At 52.4% G+C, this 17,166-nt stretch overlaps 1 protein-coding gene across 3 annotated transcripts; it reads right to left on the bottom strand.

Annotated features, from left to right (window-relative positions):
* Window positions 1-10,678: 10,678 nt before the first annotated feature.
* Window positions 10,679-16,996, bottom strand: LAG3 (lymphocyte activating 3). 3 transcript variants are annotated; one of them, XM_071210151.1, is made up of 9 exons: window positions 16,433-16,996; window positions 16,025-16,187; window positions 15,609-15,759; window positions 14,962-15,248; window positions 14,104-14,361; window positions 13,434-13,709; window positions 11,687-11,929; window positions 11,256-11,383; window positions 10,679-10,971 (listed from the first exon to the last, which is right to left on the bottom strand). In XM_071210151.1, the coding sequence occupies exons 2-9, from the start codon at window positions 16,080-16,082 to the stop codon at window positions 10,765-10,767; spliced, it is 1,608 nt and encodes a 535-aa protein (XP_071066252.1). In that variant the 5' UTR covers window positions 16,083-16,187; window positions 16,433-16,996; the 3' UTR covers window positions 10,679-10,764. The 3 variants fall into 3 exon arrangements, with proteins under 3 accessions (XP_071066252.1, XP_004448573.2, XP_058138672.1); XM_004448516.4 differs by having other exon boundaries at window positions 16,025-16,996; XM_058282689.2 differs by having other exon boundaries at window positions 10,679-10,968; window positions 16,025-16,993.
* Window positions 16,997-17,166: the final 170 nt, after the last annotated feature.

Genomic DNA, 17,166 nt, shown 5'->3' with positions numbered 1-17,166 from the left:
CTAATGGGAAAGAAAGTGCAGCCTGCCCAGGAATGGCACTGCCCACATGGAAAGCTGACACAACAAGATGACGCAACAAAAAGAAACAGATTCCCGTGCCACTGACAACAACAGAAGACGCAGCAAATAGACACAGAGAACAGACAACCGGGGTGGGGGCGAAGGGGAGAGAAATAAATAAATAAATAAATAAAAGAGTGTAGACTGATACAACCTCTATGTCATATATATAAAAATTTTCAGTACACAGAACTTTTGACCCCAGCATGGCTATTTCCAGGAATTTATACCAATATGCTTTCATACATGTGAAATGATACATGACCAAGGATTTTTACTACTAGCAAGCATTTGGAAACAACCTAAATCAACAGGGCACTGGTTAAATTAATTGTGGTAGGTCCATGCCATTGAATATTACTTTGAAGTCATTTTCTTAAAATAAGGAAGCTCCTGATGTTATAAAATATTAGAATTTCTGCAAATCAAGGAGGTAGACTCAGGGCGACTGACCTCCTTTGTCTGTGCAAACAAATAAACTCTTTCTCTCTTTGAAACCCCGGGGTCTCAGGAATTGGCTTTTAAGATGCACTGGGAGAACAAACACTCTTTTGCTTAGTATCAATTGCAATCACAGTGCACATAAGTGATAATTTTCAGAAATACATATGAAAGTACTAAGTGTTCAAGGAGCACAATGTCTACAACCTCTCAAATGTTTACAAAACAGACAGATAGTAGATAGACGATAGATAGATAGATGATAGAATGATATGGCAAATATGGCAAGTTGGCAGATCTGAGTATCTAGGTGGGGTGTATGTTGGAGTTCTCTGTATGTGTTCTGTATTACCTTTTTTTAAAAAAAGATTTATTTATTTATTTCTCTCCCCTTCTCCCCCCCCCTCAACCCCCCACTCCAGTTGTCTGTCCTCTGTGTCTATTTGCTGTGTGTTCTTTGTCCGCTTATGTTGTCAGCGGCATGGGAATCTGTTTCTTTTTGCTGCGTCATCTTGTTGTGTCAGCTCCCCGTGTGCGCAGCACCATTCCTGGGCAGGCTGCACTTTCTTTCGTGCTGGGCGGCTCTCCTTACGGGTTGCACTCCTCGCGCGTGGGGCTCCCCTACGCGGGGACACCCCTGTGTGGCAGGGCACTCCTTGCGCACATCAGCACTGCGTGTGGGCCAGCTCCACACGGGTCAAGGAGGCCCGGGGTTTGAACTTCGGACCTCCCATGTGGTAGACGGACGCCCTAGCCACTGGGCCAAGTCTTCTTCCCTGTTCTGTATTACTTTTGCAACTATCCTGTAAGTATGAAATCATTTCAAAATAAAGAGGTTTAAAAACAAGAGAAAGGAAGAAACTGGCAAGAGTGGTCGCCTCAGAGGACAGGAACTGGCAGACTGGGGAAGAAGGGTGGGAGGTAGAACCTACTGTACCTTTAAGAGTTGGCACACATGCATGTATCACCAAATCAATAATCTAGGTTAAAAACAAAAAGGGAGAAGAAATTAATCTAGGTGAAAAACCAATAAATGAAATCTCCAGTGCTTTCCCCTTTCTTTAGGGTTGAGACCCAAACTCTTACCCTGGCCTAGGGCCCTGTATGACACGGCTCCTCTCCCCTCATCAGGGCCTTCCTGTGCCAGTCACCCTCCAGCTCACTCACCGTGCTCCAGCCCCTCTGGGCGTTCACTCTCTCCAAGGCACTGAGCCCTCTCCCACCCCAGGGTCTGTGCACAAGGTATTTCTCTGCCTGGAAGGTTCTTTCCTTCCTCTACTTCCTACCCCCTTATCTAGAGCACCAGTTTTCAAGTCTTGTTCTCTGGACCTTCTACTCTACACTCCTAAAAATTACTGAGGACTCTTCCCTCCCCAAACTTTACTTTTAGAAATTAAAACAACTGGAAAAATTATTTTAAATTTGTATTCGTTAAATTACTTTAAAATAATATCAGGGAGGGAGAAAATAGGTGTAATGAGGGGGCCTTTTTGGGACTTGGGAATTGTCCTGAATGACATTGCAATGACAGACACAGGCCATTATATATCTTGCCATAACCTAGAGAATTTGGGAGAGAGTGTAAACTATAATCCATGCTGAGTGACAATGCTCCAAAATGTGTTCATCAATTGCAATGAATGTACCACACTAATAAAGAATGTTGTTAATGCTAGCAAATGGGAGTGGTGTGGGGAGCAGGGCATATGGGAACCCCCTATATTTTTTATGAAACATTTATGTAATCTAAATACCTTAAAAAAAATAAACCCATTACAAGTTAACATGAATAAATATTTTTGTGAAAATATCTATATTCTCCAAAACAAAAACATTTAGTAAGATGTCATCTTACATTTGTGTAACTCTCTTTAAAATCTGCCTTAATAAAAGATAGCTGGATTCTCATGTCTACTTCTGCATTCAATCTATTGTAATATTATGTTTTGGGGAAAGTATGTGGAGAAAATTGGCCTCACACAGATATGTAGCTGGAAAAGAAAAGACCATTTTAATAGGTTTTTCAGATCCTTATAGACATTCTTCTTTAATAGTATGTTAAAATTAGACCAATGGCAGTTTCTTAAAAGTTAATCACGGCGCTGACCTGGTGCTCCAGCAGGGCCGGGCTCCGCGTGTGCGGGGCTCCGCGTGTGCGGGGCTCCGCGTGTGCGGGGCGTGTCTGGCCTGCGGGCGGTCAGCACCGGCCCGCAACCCTCAGGTAGAGCGCGGCCCCTCCTCAGACTCCCACCTGCGCCCTGCTCGGAGCCCGTTTTGGCGGCCATGAACTTGCTGTGGGAATCATGGTACAGCAATTTGTCTTGGATAGATATCTCGGAGTGGAACTAGTAACAATGATAAACTCATCAAGGACCTTCATTGGACTGTCATCAGAGCCCTTGGTTTGCAGCCTGCCTGTGGAACCTGGACTTGTGCATCCCCACAGTCATGTGAGAGACTCTTATAAAATCTCTTAGTATTGACAGATAACTTCTATTGACTCTGTTTCCCTAGAGAACCCTGGCTAATAGAGTAACCATGACTCTCAAAAAGATGCCAAAATATTGAATTGTTAAATAGACTCATAGATATTTGCAATCTAAAATATGGTGTGTGTACTCTCAAATAATAGGATGTTAAGTGAAGGATTATTTCTAGAAACTGGTCAGAATTATGTTGAAGGAATACATTTTATTCCACTATTTTCAGAAACAGAGAAACACTTTAAGAGAAGATATGTGTCCCAAAGCTCCAAAAGCCATTTTTCCCACATTTTTATTATGTAGTGTATTAAACTCATAAAATGTTCAACTTGAGGCAAGTTCCCTACATCAATTTTCCCATGAAAACTCTTTTAAAGAAGACAATATTCAAGAAACATTCTAATCAGTGCTATCCCAATCTATTTTTTATTTAAGCAAACTATTTTAAAGCTATAATATACTAATTTATGTTAAATCTTATTTTTTAAAGAAAAAAAAAGTTAATCACAAGGTAGAATCTGAAATCTTATCAACTGACTTTATGTACTGCATTACATTAAAATCCATTGATCTCCCATGTACTTTGAGTGGACCTTTCACCTAAGCATGATTTTGTAACATCTTGAGTTGGTCATCTAGAAAATATTGGTTCCATGATAAATGTTATTAACATAAAGTTTTTAAAAAACTCACATTAGTTTATATCTCTACTGATTTTTATAAGAAAGTCTTGAAGTATTGGGAAGCCATCACTTGGGTGATAGAGACAAGTTTTCCAAAATTCTTGCTTTTCTTTTTTGCTTGAAAGCACAAATTTTGCCACTGGCACTACATTAGTCAGCCAAAGTGGTGCTGATGCAAAATATCAGAAATTGGTTGGTTTTTATAGAGGTTATTTATTAGGGGTAGGAGCTTACAGATACTAGGCCATAAAGTATAAGTTACTTCCCTCACCAAAGTCTATTTTCATGTGTTGGAGCAAGATGGCTGCCGACATCTGCAAGGGTTCAGACTTCCTGGGTTCCTCTGGGCTCAGCTCCTCTGTTTTCTGCACAAGGTCAGCTGTAGACTCTCAGGCAAACAGCTCTGTCTCTCTCTCCCTGGGGCTCTAGCTTCAGCATCAAACTCCAACATTAAAAGCCCCCCACTCTGTCCTTTGCTATGCCTTTTATATGAGTCCCCACCCACCAAGGGATGGGGACTCAATGCCCTAATGATGTTGGCCCAATCAAAGTCCTAATCATAACTTAATCACACCCAGGTACAGATCAGATTACAAACATAATCCAATGTCTATTTTTGGAATTCATAACCATGTCAAACTGCTACAGGCACCAAATATGATCAATTGTTTTCCTTGAAGATACAAACTCATTTCATTCATTTTCAAGGTGTCTGACAAATACCCAAGTTTAAATAACCATAGTTTGTCAGCCCTTCTTTCAAATAAAAGTAGTGTTCAATGGAACTCCAACAATTGAGCAGTGTTTCTTCTTGAGACAGCCGTTGTACTTAATTTACAGCAGAAGTGCTTTATGCTATTTCTCATTTCATCACACAGTGTACTCAAAGGTTGAGATTTAATAACATTAATATTTACTGCTTCATCAAGGGCATTCTTAAGTGAAACTGGCATTAATTTTTTTTTTCCACTGCAAGGCCTGGCCGTGAGGAATACAATGACAACAGCATGGTTTGGTGCCACTGCCTCGATTTGTGCTAAGTCAGCACCTTTTCCCAGATGGGTTTTGCAACATCAGTGCAAATATCAAATATTTTATAAAGGCAAATAACATCCTATTATTTTTATGAAAATCGTTTTGACCTCACAGACTCCCCGAAAGTGTCTCAGGGAACCCCCGGGGGTCCGCAGAGCACATTTCGAGAACCCACCAAGCTAGACATAATTTTTTTTCATTCCTCAGATCTTTTATCTTTGCACAGACCTTTAGTTTTCCCCCAAATCCACGTTCTCCTTCTTACCAATAGAAACCTCCATTTTTCAGCTGAGCTCATGGCCGCCTTGCAGCTGGGTGAGGCTGAGGGGCTCGTTCTGGTTAATGAATCTAAGTGAGAGTGTTAGGTGCCAGCTCTGGGGGGTGTGCCTGCAGGCTGGAATGCAAACACCCTCTCTGTCCCCTTGCAGCCAGCCTGCTGACTTAGCAGCCTCCTGTGGGCACTTAAGTTTGTGACCCCTGTTCTAGTCCAACCCTCTCCTTACATTCATTCATTCAGCAAGTACTAAGTGTCTACCAGGCACAGGGCACTCTGCTGGCTGCTGGGGCTATGGTGCTGAGTGAGAGAGACCTGATCATCACTCTGGCCTGGGTGATAGACGTTAAACAATTAAGCGTTTCATTACAACTGGACAAGTGCCACAAAGGGAGAAGCGGGGCATGCTGGGAGATCGTATCATGAGAGAAGTTTCTCTCCACTGGGAGATCTAGAAGGGCTTCTGAAAGAAGTGTTTATCAGTACGCATTGTACTGTGCTGCAGCGAAGGAACACTCAACATGATAGAGGCTTGGACAAGATGGAAGTTTATTTCTCACGTGGAAGAAGTCCGGAGGGAGGCAGTGGTGAGATGACAGGGCCCACCTGGTCTGCTGTGTCAGGATCCGGGTTGTTTGTACCTTGCTGTGCTGCCATCCTCCCGTGCATGACTTCCTCCCATAGTCCGAGAAGGCTACTCGAGTTCCTCAGTTAAAAGACGCTTCCCTCATGATACGATCTCCCAGCATGCTGTGCGTCTCCCTTTGTGGTGCTTGCCCAGTTGTAATCAAACGCTCACTTGTTAAGGTCTGCCTCACAGGCCAGGGTGATCAGGTCTTTCTCACTTAGCACCATATTCCCAGCACCCAGGAGAGAACTTTGGACCTGATAGATAATACTTGTTGAATAAATGAATGTGTGGAGAGGATTGGACCAGACAAGGGGTCACAAATTTAAATAATTACAGGAACCGCTAGGTAATGTAAATGAGAAAAAAAGAGGATGACTGCACAGCAATAGGGAGGGGTGGGGACTGAGGAAAACTAGAGAGTTCCTGCCTCATTTAATAATGGCAGCCCCTACCTACACAGCCAAATGAATTAAGAGTAGAGATAGTACCAGAATATGAACTCAGAGTTGCCAGCTCTGCCAAAATTTTGGCAGAAGAAAACTAGACGTATATGTAATATCTCCTTATTTTAATATTGGTAGCTAATTTTTTTAAAAAATTGGCTTAACACTGGGTAGATCAAACAAAGAATTCCAAGGGCTAGCTCTAGCTCAGGACCCACCAATTTGCTACCTATGGACCAGGCGGAATGTGTGATGCCTTCCATCTCTGTGGGTCTGTGACCCAAGCCCTCATATGAAAATGAGCCCCCAAAACCAGCTCTTTCCCTGAAGTTTCCCAACAGGAAAGGAAAAGAGGAAGAGAGCGCAAGTTTATGTAAGACATTGAAAATTGCATGCTTTGTAAGGTTGTGGGTTATTTAATCTTCACAACAATGTTAGGACATGGCTATTGTTCTCCAACCATACAAGCAAGGAAACTGAGGCTCGAAGAAATTGCTAAAGATCACAGAGCTAGCAACCGTAACTGGTGGATTTGAACTAATCTGCTTGGAGCCCAGTTCCTGGGTTGTCCACTCACCCTACTCTGCACAAAGATGGCCAGGATAAAGGCTACGACGAGCTTCTCCTGTAGCAGGGGAGGTGGTGTATTGGCCGACAGCCTCCACTGGGGCTCCTGAGGCTTATTATCACCATAACCCCTCACGGCTATAGAGTGAGTTTCCGGTTTCAAAGCACGTTCTTGTACAGAAGCACATGCCAAGTCTTCTCCGTAGGCTTTGCTCTCCCCATTTTCCAGAAGAAAACAGTGTTACGCTATCTGCCCCAATCATGCGGCTGTAAACTTGGAATGTGGGCATTTCCAGAGGGCTCTTGGTTCCCAGGTGAGAGCTATTTTTGCTGCATGTGTTCTTTGTCTCCAGGCTGGAGAACAGAGAGGAGGCCAAGGAGGGAGAAAAAGAGATGGGAACCAGAGAGAAGCCAGCCTGGGAGGCTGCTGGCAGAGCTTTGGAGACCAGGCTACCGGAGGAGGGGTAGGGCAGCCTGTGGAATGGAGGAGTTAGAAGCCCCAGGTGCAGTCGTGTGGTGGCCTCCTTACCAGATGCACGTGCGGCTACACTGATGTGTCTGCAAGGGGGGTGGGGGCAGGGCTTGGGGAGGGCGGGGGAGGGGTGACACAGACTCCTTTCTGGGAAACAGGGTCTAGGAAGGCCGACCCCACCTCCTGCCTGGCCACATTCTCCCTACGCCACTTTTCCACAACCCTTGGGCTGTGGTTCCGGGCTTCCCCCCATCCCATTGGAGGTTTGAGCAGGAAAATTTCAGAGGGCAGCCTGAGCTCAACCAGCTGACACCTGCAGCCCCTTGGAGAAACTGTCAGCCACAGAGTGGAGGAGATAGAACCCTTCCCCACCCCAACCCCATTCCCTTCAAAGGGCAAAAACTCCACCTCGGGAGGGGTGGGGGCAGCAAGAAACCTGAGCTGCTTGCTCATGTTCTCTGTGGGTAGCAGCAGAGGCTCAGGCTTGATGGGGCAGGTGGGGCAGGGAACTCTGGACCTACCTTGGCCCCTGCCCTGTCCTGCGGAGCTGAGAAGACCAGGTTGCAGTTCAGGGGAGCACTGGCAAATGTGACCCCAGGTGTCTGAATGAGCACAGGTAAGGCCAGCGGCTGGCCTGCCGGGCTTGATTTAGCAAGGCCCTGGGCATTAGGCCTTCAGAACTTTCCGACAATGGGCAATGGAAGAGGCTGTGAGGTCCATGGCAGGGGCGTGGCGCCTCCCCCTCTCTTGGTCTCTCTCACAGGCACTGATACCCACCCCCCAACCCCCTATGGCAGCCAACCTGCAAGGTGGCCCCCAAGGATCCCCGCCTCTCAGAATTCACCCCCTCAGGATGGTCTCTCCGACATTGCCCCAGGGTTGGTCTGTGTGACCGAAGGAAGAGGGTAGAAGTGATGGTTTGTCACTTCTGAGATTAAGTTCCAAAAGACATTCTCCCTCTGGGGGAACCCGCCACCTCGCGGTGAGCAGCCTTAGGAAGAGGCCCCTGTGGGGAGGAACTGGGACCTCAGGCCCACGGCCAGGTAAGTGAGTCTTTTTGGAAGCGGATCTCCCGGCCCCTGCCAAGCCTTCAGAGGATGGCAGCTCAGCAGCAACCTTGTGAGACTCTGTGCCAGGACTACTCGGCTAAAGTGCTCCTGGATTCCTGACTGTTTGAGATAATACGTGCTTGTTGTGTTAAATTGCTAAGTTTGGGGGTGATTTGTTGCACGGCAATAGATGACTAACACATCCCTCTTCCTTCTGATCAAGAACCTATGATCATCCTCCCATCCATTGGAGCCCCCTGAGCTCTCTGCCTCCTGGGTGCCCCTTCCCCTCCAAGGCTGGAAGAAGAGAGTGAATCAACCTAGTCCCTGACAGGTCTTAGGAGGATGCCAAAAGGGCTGCAGACTATCCTGCTGGATGGAGAGAGTGGGGCATCAGGGGAAGATGAGTAGGGGCAGGAATGTGTCGCCCCTCAAGAGAGACCCTACAGGGAAGGGGGCTAAGAATTAGTAAAAGAAGCACTGGATGCACAAGCCCACATAACCCCTCATCCTCCTGCATCTTTCCTAGGAGATGGGGAAACCATATGGTGCTTCATTCTGCCCCTGACCCCAGCCTGCCCTCCTTCTTGCAGGAGCTTGGGGAAATCCCTACCTGGGGCCCAGGGAATCTTCAATGACTACTTCACAAGCCCAAAGGGCGTAGGATGTTGTCTAGTAGAAAGGGAAAATGCATGCCACCCACAGAACTTTCCAGGAAACCCTTGCCCCACTGAAACACAGGTTCTTCTACTAAGGCTGGGTAGGGGACCCCTCAGCAGCTACCCCTGCTGACTGCAAAGGGTGGGAATGATGCTCTGGAGGTTTCTAAAGGGGATTTCGAGCGCTCACCTCACAGGGCACCAGAGCCTCCTCCTTTATGTGCTGCTGTTTCTCTACCTGTGACAAGGCAGAGGCCAGTCCCCTAAGGCTCAGAGCCTCCGATCTCCACACGTGACTATTTAGAGGGTGCTCTCTTTCCCTAAGCCGCTGTACAGAGCAGAAGTGCCCCTCTCTCCACTCTCTGCACCCCTCACCTCTGGTCACTGTGTCTCCGCTGGGACAGGCCTTTGGCCTCAGGGCTTGTCCCTTTGTGTCACTTTGCACATGGCCGCTACAGCACCTGCTGGGGCGTTTGCAGCAGCACATGGGTAGGCCCCCATGGGCACGCTGCTCCTGCAAGCTGGCTTTCACTCTCTTTCAACCTTTTTTCTTTCTCCTGCACAGGGTTAAAGTTCCCTGACAGGGCCATCAGCGGCCAAAGTCCAGGGCCCTGCACGCATGGCAGACAGAGGTCTTGCCCCACGCCGGACTGGGGGGCGCTGGGGGCAAGGCCTGAGTGGCTTCTGCTGAAAGAACAGTCCACATGGCCCACATGAACGTTCCCTCCAAGAGACAGACAGAGGGGCGCAAGCTTGGGAATCTTCTACGTCCTTCTTTGCTCGACTACAGCAGGCCTTGTGCTTCACGCACGGACAAGAGACAAGCACATGATATGAAGGGCGCACTTCACAGTTTGCAAAGCCCTTGTACCGTGGGAACTTCACAACAACCTATTTTGCTGGGTTACTGTCATGATCCCATTTCACAGGTGAGGAAATGGAGGCTCTGGGAGTCTGGGCAGGGACGCACCCACGCAGGCAACACAGCCAAGTCTCCTGACTCGCAAAGCCACAGCAGGCCTCTGTCGCTCTGGAAGTTTCTCTCCCCGCGTGTGGCCTTTGTTCACAACACTGCCCTTTGTCAGACTCGGATTATAACCTTGCCAGGGCCACGGCTGTCTCCTGAGGCTCACACTGCTGAGTCCTTCTCGTGGAGGGAGCCCGGGGCGTGTGACAGCCGCTAGGGTGCACACGCTCAGGCTGAACACGGAGAGTGCGCCCCGCCCGGCAGCGCTGCACGCGGGGCGGTGCACGCCCGCTGGTCCACTGCAGTGTTCCATTTCCCCAGGCTTGCCGCAGCGTGCCCGGCGACCTCCCGTGGTGTGACGAGCAGTGACCACTGGGTGGCAGTGTGCTCTCATGCCTGGGACCAGACAAGCCGGCGAGGGCCAGGGACCGTGGAGGTGGGGCAGAGGCAGGCAGGAACCTCGGCCAGCTGCCCAGAAAGGTTGCAAGGCCTGATCCCAGGAGCACCCACGGCAGGCCTCGTCCCTGGCCTAGCAGCAACCCCGTGCGTGCGTGTGTGTGTGTGTCCTGCAGTCAGGGGGCCAAGGACGAGTGCGGGGTGCAGCTGCGAGTGGGGTAGGATAGAGCGGAGGAGACCAGGGCAGTCACTACCACGTGGGTAGAAGGCTGGGGGTGGGGGGCTGTGGTGGTAACAGGGGGCTTCTTTTTTGGAGCTTCAGAAAAATGACTATGCAGGAGAGAGACCAAGGAAGAGACACAAAGAGGCCAGGGATAGGAAAGAAGTAGGAGGGAAGAGGAAAATGAGGGACACTGGCTGGGAAAAGTGGTCCAGGAGGCTGCGGTGGGCAAAGGGAGCCCGCACAGGCTGGGAAAAGACAGGAGCCTTCCCTGGTCAAGAAGGAGCCAGACTCAGGCTTGCTGCTGACAGGGAGTTTATTTGGGGACTGGGGTGGAGGGCAAGGACTGAGCTGCTGAGGTCTGCCTGCTGTCTCAGCTCCAGGTCAGTCCTGCTCCAGCCCCTGCTCCAGCTCCGGCTCCGGCTCCAGCTCCGGCTCCAGCTCTGGCTCTAGCTCGGGCTCTGGCTCTGGCTCCAGCTCTAGTTCTTCCGCTGGTTCTGGCTCCAGCTCCTCTTCCAGCATCTCCATCTTGATCTGAGTCTGGGGAGGGTGAATCCCCTGCTCTAGGGCAGAGAATCTTCTTGGGTGCTGCTGGGGAAAGAGAGAGAGAGATGGAGGGTGGGAAGAGGACAAAGATGAAAAGAAAGGAAATAGGAAAGATACTGAGTCCATCTATGCCCCTTTCCCAGGGCCCTTTGCCGTCCCCAAGTGGTCCCAGGCCCTCCATCAGTCCCCACACACAAGGCACCCCTGGAGTGCAGAGGCTAATGAGGAGCTCTGAAGGTCACTGTGGCATCTTCCTGAGGAAGGCCCCAAACAGCACTCCCAGGACTGGGAGAGCGGGAGTCAGTGTGGGGGGCCGGTCCCTGGCTCACCTGTCGTCTCCGAAAGTGAAAGACAAAGGCTCCAGCCACAACAAGGAACAGTAGGATACCAAGGATGAGTACGAGAGGGACATGGCCGATTCTGAGGGCACCTGGGGCGCCTCCGGAGAGTCGGGCACCTTTGGAGAGAGAACAGGATTAGGCATCAAGTCAGGGCTGAAAAGAACATCTTGCCACATTCCCATATTTCACAGAAGCAGACAATGAGATCCAGAGAGTTAAGGGACTGGCCCAGGGTCATTCGGCTAAATGGTGGCAGAAATGGGTCAGGTCTAGGTAAGAGCTGGAGGTTGGGTCTCAGACTGGAAAGGAAGGAGCTGGGCCTGAGGATGGGGATGGGAGTGCGTGAGGGGGTGGGGTCCGAAAGGGGGATCAAAACGATTGGTCCGGAGTTGGGGCTATGGCATTTTGGGGTCCCAGACCTGGGCCAGACAGCTCTGTGGAGTAGTCCACTGCTCCAAGAAACGTCTTCCCCTGGTAGAGCTGGCACTGCCAGGGTTGGGAGAAGAGTCTGGCGTCCTGCATCTCCAGCCAAGGTCCTGGACGGTTCCTCCCAGCCTGGTTGTCCAGGGGGCTCCACACAAAGCGCTCTTGTCCAGACGCTGGAGTCACCTCACAAAGCAGCTTCCCCGGGGAGCCGAGTAACCCAGAAGATTCGGGAGTCACTGCAAAAATGAGAAGGATGAGATGTTTGGAGGCCCAACCCCCTGACTTGATGCCACAGGTTCAGCTCCCAAGTCTCATGGCCCTGCACTCACCCAAGTTTTGAGTGGTCGAGGTGGGGAGATCAGGGGGTCATGCCTAAATTAATCTGATCAAGACAATGCTATGGTCAGGTCACTCACCTGCTCAAAAACCTTCCAGGCTCCCTACCACATTCAGGACACTGTTCAAACTCAAACTTGCAGGGAAGGACTGCATAATAAACACTCCTCCGGAGTCTTTTACATTACTTTGGATGCAAATGCTCAGAACCCTCCGTAGCAGTCAGATGAGCTGGCCCCCACTTACTTCACACTTCCCGGGGTTCCCTGCCTTGGTCCCCCACTCAATGTCCTATATCCCCCTTTCTGAACAGTTACGGAACAGTGAACCGACCAAGTGATCTGGCAGCAGGGCACTCTCAAAGCTGGATGGTAAGAGAGAGGGTGGGTGGGGGGAGCCATGGTGAAGGGCCTTGATCTGAGCAGGCGGGAAAGAATGGAGAAGTGTCACACACACCTGAGGCCAGGCTCCAGAGTCTGGCACTTCCCAGTGACTTTGGGAAAGCTTCCTTCTATGTAAAACAAAGTGGTAATATCTTGTCCAGTGAGAGGCTGTGGGGCTAGCCTGGGAAAGGTTAGGTGAAGGAGCTGGCCCTCAAGAGGCCATTGGGAAGAAAGAACGAGTAGGCTTTGTGACTGGACGTAGGGGACAGAGGAGAGGGCCAGGTTTCAGGGCGACTGAGATACAAGTGGAGCTAGTGACAGGAAAGCTTAAGAGCAAAAGGAGTAGGTGTGAGGAAAAGACGGACTTCAGGGTGAGGCTGAGGGAGAGCTCTCTAGTGCTGGCCCTCAGGAGATGTGTTACCTGTTAACTTATTCATTCATTCAACCAATACACATTATAAGCCCCTACCATGAGGTCCTACTATTTAGGACTGCAGGTGCAGTCAAGCTGTATGGCTGCTACCAAATCAATTCCCACATGCTTTGTGAGTGTTCTGTGTTTTTTTGTCACTTTTTTTTTTTCTTCTATGTCTGTTTTATACTGTCCTGGAAAACCCTTGCTCAGTAAATATTTGCTGACAAAGCGACTGATTTATTAACTTCTCCCAAATCCAAGCAACTTCCTGCAACTTTAACCCAAGCCCTGGCCCTAAAGTAGACAAGGATTACAGAAATCTATTCCACTTTTTTTGAACCATTCAAACTTTTGCCACCCCTCCGTCCAATTTCTCAGCCCGTCCCTACAATTCAGGGCAGGGGAGTCCCTTAGAGAACAGCGGAACGTTTATCTTGTGACTCAAGGGGAGATTTTCAGTTTCGTTTCTTTCTAAAGGGGGTAAGGAAAGAGGAGGTCACGGTGGGCAGCCCCTGGAGCTGGCACCTAGTGGCCAGCCAGCTCTCCCTCCGTCCCTGTCCTAGCTCCGCTAGGATGGGGCCTGCCCCTTCCCCACCTGGCACTGACCTGTGATGACTGCCAAGGTGATGGTGGCACTGAGCTGCTGCCCCTGCAGATGGATGCGGCAGGTGTAGGGCCCAGCCTGGGCCCGGCTCACGGCCTCTAGCAGAAGGGTGAAGTTGCCATCATTTCCAGCCACCAGGAGATCAGGGCCTCCCCCGGGAGGGGCCCACTTGGCAGTGAGGAAAGACTGCGCCCCCACCCCTAGAGGCAGGCGGCAGGGCAGCTCCACTCGGGACCCTGCTCCAGCATACACGGCCAGCGGGGCTGAAAGCTCCAGACCTGGGGGGGCAAAGGGAACCCACCGTTAACGCTGAGGCGGGGAGGTACAGGGGTTGGAGCGCTGGGCGGGGAAAGGAGGCAGAATAGTGAAGGAGGTGGTCAGATTCTGAAGAGGCAAGGGAGCAGAAGGAGGTGGATGAGCTAAGGATGCTCAGAACCCCGGAAGTGGGCTGGGAGGGCAGGAGACCAAAGGCTGGCAGGGGAGGCTAGCTGGCCAAGGCGGAAGCTGCAAGGGGCAAAGGCAGCTGGAGAAAGGGGGAAGGGGCTGCGGAAGAGGTCCAGAGCCATCGCAGGGACACGAGTTGCCGAGGATCTGCTTCGGGAACCCATAAGTCAAGGGTGAAGCCAGGAGGGCGGAAAGGGGTCAAGTGTGAAGACAGACCGGAGGAGTTACCCAGAACAACGAGGCTGTGCACGATGGAGACATTGAAGCCATCTCTGTAGGTGAGGGTGCAGCCCCAGGGCCCAGAGTCCGAGGGGCTGACCTGGGGCAGGAAGAGGAAGCTTCCGGCAGCGTGACGCAGGGGAGACTGGGGGACAGGGACGGCGCCCCGGAACCAGCGCACGGAGACTGGGAGGTCAGGGCGGCTGAAGGAGCAGTTCAGAATGACCCACTGGGAGGTCCTGAGGGGCCCAGGAGGGCTGGCGGTCACTGTGCAAGGGTAAAGAAGGTGATCAGGGCCACCCAGAAACACCTTCCCAGCTCCACCGGCCAACTAAGCCGGAAGCTCCGGGAAGCAAGGACCACACTAGATTTCTTTGTCCTCCCCTCCGTGGTTCCAGCCCAGCGCCTGGCACCTGGAGATGCTTAAACTATGGTCTCCTGCCTGTTTTCCCCTTTTGCTTGACAATTCTACCCTTTGCTTTCTCCAGGCCTTGCCTGAGTGTCCCCACTAAGTCCACCCCCTGAGCTACAGTCTGAAACGAATCACTCTAGGCCCCAGATGGGGGAGCCCTCCGTGCCTTCCCACCCCCATCACAGCACTCCCGCTGCGGACGGGGCACGGGGAGCTCAAGGGGGGATACCCCTCCATCTGCACAAGGCCGGCCCCCCGCACACGTGCTCTGGGGGGCACCTTCCTCATTGCAGTCTAGCTGCTCGCGCCCTCCCCTTCCCTCCTGGGGCTTTCCGGCAGGGCCAAGGGCGCGTTCTCGGGGACCGCGCCTCGGGCCCGACCCCTTGCTGCCTGCCGGCGACGGGCAGCGGGCTCCCTCCTCCCAGCCCCTCTCCCGTCGTCCGGCCCCCACCTACTCGAAGCCTGGCCCACGCGCAGGCGGAGGTGGCAGGCGACGCTGCGGTCCCGGAGGCGCACGGCGGCGCTGTAGTCGCCGGCGTCGGCGAGCCGGGCGGGGCGCAGCCACAGCGAGAAGTCCCCGCGCTGGAGCTCCCCGAGCCGCACTCGGGACTGCAGGGGCTGCCTCCCGCTGCGCAGGCCCCCGAGACCCACGCTCAGCACCGTGTAGCGGCGCAGCTCCGGCTCCGCGGGGGAGGCACGGCCGAGGGTCGGGGGGCGACGGGGAGTGCTCCCAGGTGGGCCACTGGGCAGGAGAGAGAAATGGAGTTGAGAAATTCTAGGGTGAGACGGCCCGGAGAAAATGCAGTCTAGCCTCAGTTTGAGGGCAAGGAAGCCCACCCAGACAAGAGATCCCTGGACCTCCAACCGCCCTGCTCCTCCCCTCCCCTCCCCAGGACAGCACCATTCACTCTGGGTGCAGGTGTGCGAGGAGCAGAACGGAACCTGGGCAGGTGAGGCCGAGGCTCTGGCTTCAGAAGGGCTGGCAGCTCAGGGAAGGGGACAGAGGGCCGGGCGGCATGCTCTGAGAGGTCATGGGGTTGATTGGGTGTTGGGTTGTAGCTCTGGATTTTGGGGTTCTGTTGTCCAGTTTTGGGGTGCATACCTGTCTGGTTGATGCTGCCAAGTGACAATTGCTCCTCTTCGCAGAAGGCTGAGATCCCCCAGGGGAGTTCTGGGCCTACAGGGGAGTTCGATGGGAGCCCCCTCCTGGGCCCACACCACAGGGACCTCTGCCCCAGACTCTGCAGCCTCCACTGGGGAGGAAAAGAGAGGCCAAGGGGAGGGGCCATGAGCCAAGGGACTAGAGAAGGAGCCTCAGCGTTTCCTGAGGGAGAACCAGGGTCAAAGGTTTCTGCCCCTCCCGTGTCCAGGAGGACACTGGACCGAGGCATGGGGGATGGCATGACTGTCCCAAGAAAGATGTTAGAAAGATCCACCACAAGAGCTGAAGACCTGAGTCTGTGGGGTTGTCCCTGTCCTTGGGTCTGGAGGTCCACCCTCCCACCATCCCCGCCTTACCTGGAGCCACCCAGAGCAGTTGCAGAAGCAGCTGGACCAGGATCTGCGCCTCCCCCATCTCCCCGATGGCCCGGGCCACGCTCAGGCCGCCAAAGGGAGGAGGTCAGGAAAGGGAGGAGCGCCAAAGACGGGTTCTGCCCAGAGGGATGTGGGGGATGAGAGTCTAGAGAGAGTGGGGAGGGGAGGCGGTGGAGAGCGGGGAGGGTCCAAGTGGCTGGATCCGGCAGCTCAAGGGGAGGGTGGGGGTATCCCAGGGAAGGGGGCAGGGCAGAGCGGAGGCAGGTGGCTGTCAGGAGCGGGGATGCCTCTCTGCTGCTCTGATACCCTCGCCCTGTCCTTCTGCCTTCCCTCCACCTTGCCCACTTCCCCTCGCCATCCCCCGCCCCCCACACACACCCCAGGGCTCACGGTTTCGCTTCGCAGTGGAAAGTCTGAGGGGGCTGATTCCCAGCAGCATCACCCTCCACCCCTGTGGTGGCTCTCCCCTTGTTTACTTCCTCCGTCCTGGGTCTCCCCACCGCCCCCTCCTTAGCCCTCCCCCACTGTCCTCTCCTTCCCCAGGCAGGTCCTGGGTCCTCATCCCCGCAGTCTTTCCTTTAACTTCCCAGAACTTTCCACATTTGGACCGGCTTCTCTGCCCACCAGGACAATGACGCCCAGGAATAAGGTGGGCAAGGTTTACAGCACCCTGAAACACGGTGGGTTGGGAGAAGGGCATCTCGAAGCTGGGGGAAATAATAGCTGCATTGTACTGAGCACTCCCTATGTGCTAGGCACCGTGTTGGACACTTACATACAGCAACTCGGGGAATCTGATACCCTTCACTGTACAGATTAGGAAACAGGCTCGAAGAGAAGAAATAATTTGCCAAGGTCGAACAGGGTGTGTGGGGAGAAAGCCGTGTGCGTACAATCCTGACCCTGAGTCAGTTGTGCCTATCTTCTCGTCTTCTGGGAAGATTGGTGTTTCAATGAGTCAACCCCTCCCCGACCCCCACCCTCCAGTGGAGACCCCCAAGCACTCTGGGGCTTCCCCCAATCCAGAGGCTCTGAACTAAGGGGAGAGGACAAAGGTGGTGTAGAGACAGAGCAAAACTGAGGCAGAACTAGGGTAGGAAGCCCGAGCCCGACAGAGGGAACTC

This window comes from Dasypus novemcinctus, chromosome 20, assembly GCF_030445035.2.
Source record: "Dasypus novemcinctus isolate mDasNov1 chromosome 20, mDasNov1.1.hap2, whole genome shotgun sequence".
NCBI lineage: Eukaryota > Metazoa > Chordata > Mammalia > Cingulata > Dasypodidae > Dasypus > Dasypus novemcinctus.
The sequence above is the reverse complement of the archived record's forward strand: the minus strand, read 5'-3'. Positions and strand labels throughout refer to the sequence as shown.